The sequence below is a fragment of the Rhamphochromis sp. 'chilingali' genome (assembly GCF_963969265.1).
Source record: "Rhamphochromis sp. 'chilingali' genome assembly, chromosome: 18".
In the NCBI taxonomy this organism is placed as follows: domain Eukaryota; kingdom Metazoa; phylum Chordata; class Actinopteri; order Cichliformes; family Cichlidae; genus Rhamphochromis; species Rhamphochromis sp. 'chilingali'.
Genome location: NC_137945.1, coordinates 30031421 through 30035998, shown reverse-complemented (window position 1 = coordinate 30035998; position 4578 = coordinate 30031421). Strand labels below are relative to the sequence as shown.

General features: G+C 46.5%; 1 protein-coding gene across 1 annotated transcript; it reads left to right on the top strand.

Annotated features, from left to right (window-relative positions):
* The first annotated feature begins 1370 nt into the window (after positions 1–1370).
* On the top strand, positions 1371–2659 carry LOC308386046 (uncharacterized protein). The gene is made up of 3 exons (XM_080865320.1): positions 1371–1748; positions 1835–1955; positions 2087–2659. Exons 1-3 carry the CDS (start codon positions 1677–1679, stop codon positions 2245–2247), a joined length of 354 nt encoding a protein of 117 aa, XP_080721446.1. The 5' UTR covers positions 1371–1676; the 3' UTR covers positions 2248–2659.
* The last annotated feature ends 1919 nt before the right edge of the window (positions 2660–4578 follow it).

Sequence of the window (4578 nt, the reverse complement as noted above, 5' to 3'; positions counted from 1 at the left end):
GGCTGAGGCCACAGACTTTACACCAGGCACAGTGCTTCCTGTGAGGCCATCTTCACAACACCAGGGCCTGTACTGTTGGATGAGGACATCCACATTACACCAGGGACAGTTCTTCTTGTGCGGCCATCATCACCACACCAGGGCCTGTGCTACTTGCTGATGCCATCCACAATACACCTGGGCCTGTGGTTCTGACCAATATCATGCACAATTCACCAGGGCCAGTGGTGTTGGCTAAGGCTATTCACATTACACCAGGGTGTGTGGTGCTGACCAATACCATCCACATTTCACCAGGGCCAGTGTTGTTGGCTGGGGCCATCCACATTACACCAGGGACAGTGCTTCCTGTGATTCCATCATCACCACACCAGGGCCTGTGGTGCTGGCCAATACCATCCACATTTCACCAGGGCCACTGTTTTTAGCTGAGGCCTGTGACAAAGTGGCTAGGACAGAATTCATTTGCCATTTGTCACTTGCGTATATTGTTATTCTGTGTTCTGTTATTTTACAGTCAGCCATAATGCTTTAATTTAGACATTGCTGGTGTAACTTCTCTTAACACACAATATCCCGGGTTTTGTTTGTGGTAGCAGTAGTTACATTCTTTACATCCATGCATGTGTTTTAAAGCAAACACTACTAACCATCAGATCATCTGAATTCTCTTCTGTTTACAGGCACATGTCTAGCAAATTATGTTTCTTTATGTTGCTTTGGTTATACTTACCATGGTGTCCATGTTGTGCTTGCAGGTCCTATATGTGAGACAGGTGTATGGGAAGGGCCGCCCACTACTTCCTGTTTATATAGGGTCATGAGGTCAATGATTGGATCACTGGGTGTAACCAAATGGAGGGTTTTTCATTTTGTATAGTATTGTTTGTTTTCTTTAAAGTAGCCTTTTGAGTTATATTGTATGCAGTGTTTTACTTTACAAACTATTTAGTTGAGTAAATGAGTTTGTCAGTTTCATGCATGACTTTATTCCTGTTCTTTGTTTAGAATTGTATTATTTGGTTTGACCTATTTTGTTCAATGGTAGGGACTAACGAGGTCAGGTGTGGGCAAAGTCTTGTATAAAGCCAGTGGGATTTTTGCATGCCTGATTGATTGTTTTATGGTAAAAGGGAGATGCTAGCAATAAAGTATGCTTAAAAAGAACTTCAATTGTCTGCTAATGCTATTTACTTATAACCTTCCTTGCTGCTTAAGTTATGCTACATCACAAGGCCATACACATTACACCAGGGACAGTGCTTCCTGTGAGGCTGTCAGGGTCCTGGGTCTCCTGACCCAGCGTTTTAGTTCTTTGTGATTTTTGTATTATTGTACTTGGTGTGAGTTATTCTATAGTTTCTAGTAGTGATGGGACGTTCTGTATCGAGGCTTCGGAGCGTGTGTCGAGTAATGGAGGGGGCGTTTCCGCGAAGCGCGTATCGAGGCTTGCTTCATTTATGGGAGGAGCTGAAAATGATGACGTCCGAAGCCTCGCTGCCCGGCTGTACCACGTGACTGGTTCATGAAGTGGTTCGAACTTTGCCGCGAGATATGACAGCGATATAAACCCCTCAGACTTCATTCAAAAATGTGGGTGTTTGATGGAGAGTTGCGGTTAGTGAGAGTTTGGAGACCGTTTGGAGGTTTATGAGAGTGAGGAAAGTCAGGAGAGAATGGAGCCAGCTAAGAAGAGGAGGATGTCCTCCCCTGTGTGGGAACATTTTGATCTTATTCCTCCCAACAAGGTATGTAAATTTCTACAGAAGATGTATTTTCATGATACTGATGGTGCAATACAATTTATGTTGAGCTGTCTTGACTTTTGTACAAGGTGAAGTGTTTGCTATGTGCCAGGGAGCTGGGATATGACAACAACAACACCTCATCCATGCTTAGGCACTACAGAGCTTTGCATGAGAATAAGGGGGACACCGATTGTGGAGCAAGACCAGGTGAGCCATCAAATGCAATGATAATATAGGATGCAGTAATGTTACTAAATGATATAACAGTATTATACAACTGTTATAAGTTACGTGTGTGATATTTATATTTGTGCTTTATCTTTATTGTCTTTCCTCAGGAGAACAATCTCAAATAGATGAAGACCTGGTCAGCATGGTGATTGAGGACTCCCAGCTATTTAGCATTGTGGAGGACAAAGGATTCAAAAGATTTGTTAAATCATTAAATCCTAGCTATGTTCTCCCCACTAAAAAGGTCATAAAAGCAGTGAAAATTTAGTTTTTACAGAATAAAATGTGAACAGGCAGGATTGAGGCTCAAAGCCTCAGTGTGTAGCTGTCCATACCTCAACGTTACAAAAGCACAACTACTGTCCACACCCCAACCACACCTCACCTCACAGTAAATGATCATTTCCATTTCAAGCATTTCCAAATAATCATTTCCCATACTGCCACTATAAATATACACAGTATACTGCCATCACTACAATATACATGTTTTACACACTCCTTTTGTTGTTGACATTTACAGGCTGTGTGCAAAATGCCACACTCTTCAAATTCATGCCAGCTATTATTTTTACGTCCAGTAGGTGTCCTGCTAGAGCAAATGAAGCTTCATGAAGCTTCGCGTTGGGGTGAACCAATTGGATGAAAAGCTTCAGTGCTTCATGGGGCTTCATCTGCCCATCACTAGTTTCTAGTTTCGATCCCTTGCCCTTCTCGTTTCTCTGTGTCCCCTCTGTTCTGTAAGTCTGTGTCTGCATGTTTGAGTTCCCCTCCGTGTCTATCGGTTCTTAGAGTCCTCTGCCTTATGGTTTATGTCTCTATGTTTCTTAGTTGCTGTCTCCACGGTGTCAAGTTCGCGTCTCTGTGTGATCCTTCCTGTTTTACTTTGAAGGTCCGTGACTTATGTGAATGTGTCCTGCTTTGCTTGTCTCGTCAGTTCTAATTTCCCCCAGCTGTGCTCTCCTTCTGTGTCTCATTCTCCTCGTTACTTCCCAGTGTATTTAGACCCTGTGTTTCTCTGAGTCAGTGTTGCGTCGTACCCTCAACAAGCTGTGTGTGTTTTGCCTCTGTGTTGCCAGTGTTTTGTTTCCAGTTCCAGTTCAGTGTTTTGTTTCCAGTTCAGTGTTTTCTGCTTCAGTGTTTTAGTCCACCAGCTTTTTTGTTTGTCTTTTGATGCCTTTAGTTAGTAAGAGGGTTTCCAGCAATAAAGCTGCGCTTTAAGTTGAATTTCTGTGTCTGAGTCCTGCATTTTGGATCCACCACTCCTGCTTGCCCGCCTGCCACACAGCCAACCATGACAGAACGACGCAACCATCAAATGGATCCTGCGGACTCACAGTCTCAGTATCTCGCGCAGTTGTGGAATTACTGCCGGGGCGTAATCCACGCTGAGGACACCCCCAAGAGACTCATTCAGGTGGTCTTTTTCGACAACTTTTTGTCTTCCACCCTCTGCACAGCTGGTTTTTTTGGACATTAACAGATTAAAACAGCTAACAGCTCTGAGGGCCAGGATTTGCTTCGAACTGTTTGGCATGGGCGGTCCAGGCAAGGAAGGGTCAGCTACCCTCCTGGAAGCCCTCACTGCCTGGTATTCTCAGCATCAGCATCCTTTCACATCAAGATTTATCACTAAATCATTCGATCCTCCCTTAAGAGAGAAACTGCATCCTCGCTGCCTTCACCCCAGTACACCAGTGTCACCTGTGTCTCCAGTAGCTCAGCTCCCAGTGTCACCTGCCCCGCAGCCTCCCTCAGCTCGGTTAGCCGCCCCGCAGCCTCCCTCAGCTCGGTTAGCCGCCTCGCAGCCACTCTCAGCTCGGTTAGCCGCCCCGCAGCCACTCTCAGCTCGGTTAGCCACCCCGCAGCCACTCTCAGCTCGGTTAGCTACCCCGCAGCCACTCTCAGCTCGGTTAGCTACCCCGCAGCCACTCTCAGCTCAGTCTACAGAGTCACCCTCAGTTCAGTCTCCAGTGTCACCCTCAGTTCAGCCTCATGACAGAGGCCATCTTCACCACACCAGGGAGTGTGCTTTTAGATGAGGCCATACACATTACACCAGGGCCTGTTGTGCTGGCCAATACCATCCACATGTCACCAGGGCCTCTGCTGTTCGTTGATGCCATCCACAATACACAAGGGCCTGTGGTGCTGACCAATATCATGCACATTTCACCAGGGCCAGTCGTGTTGGCTGAGGACATCCGCATTACACCAGGGCCTGTGGTGCTAGCCAATACCATCCACATTTCACCAGGGCCACTGTTGTTGGCTGAGGCCATACACATTACACCAGGGACAGTGCTTCCTGTGAGGCCATCTTCACCACACCACTGCCTGTGTTACTGGCACAGGCCATCCACATTACACCCGGGCCTGTGGTGTTGTCCGAAACCATCCAATTTTCACCAGGGCTTGTGTTTCTGCCTGATGACATCCACAAAACACAGGGGCCTGTGATACTGGCTGATGCCATCCACATTACACCACTACCAGTGCTTCCTGTGAGGCCATCATCACCACACCAGGGCCTGTTCTACTGGCTGATGCCATCTACATTACAGCAGGGCCTGTGGTGCTGGCCAATACCATCCACATT

What these genes read in the sequence shown, in the direction of transcription:
- LOC308386046 (XM_080865320.1), top strand. Translation starts at nt 1,677, where the DNA reads ATGGAGCCAGCTAAGAAGAGGAGGATGTCCTCCCCTGTGTGGGAACAT. An exon ending in ATCTTATTCCTCCCAACAAG is followed by an intron (nt 1,749 to 1,834) that starts GTATGTAAATTT and finishes CTTTTGTACAAG; the next exon opens with GTGAAGTGTTTGCTATGTGC. An exon ending in CGATTGTGGAGCAAGACCAG is followed by an intron (nt 1,956 to 2,086) that starts GTGAGCCATCAA and finishes GTCTTTCCTCAG; the next exon opens with GAGAACAATCTCAAATAGAT.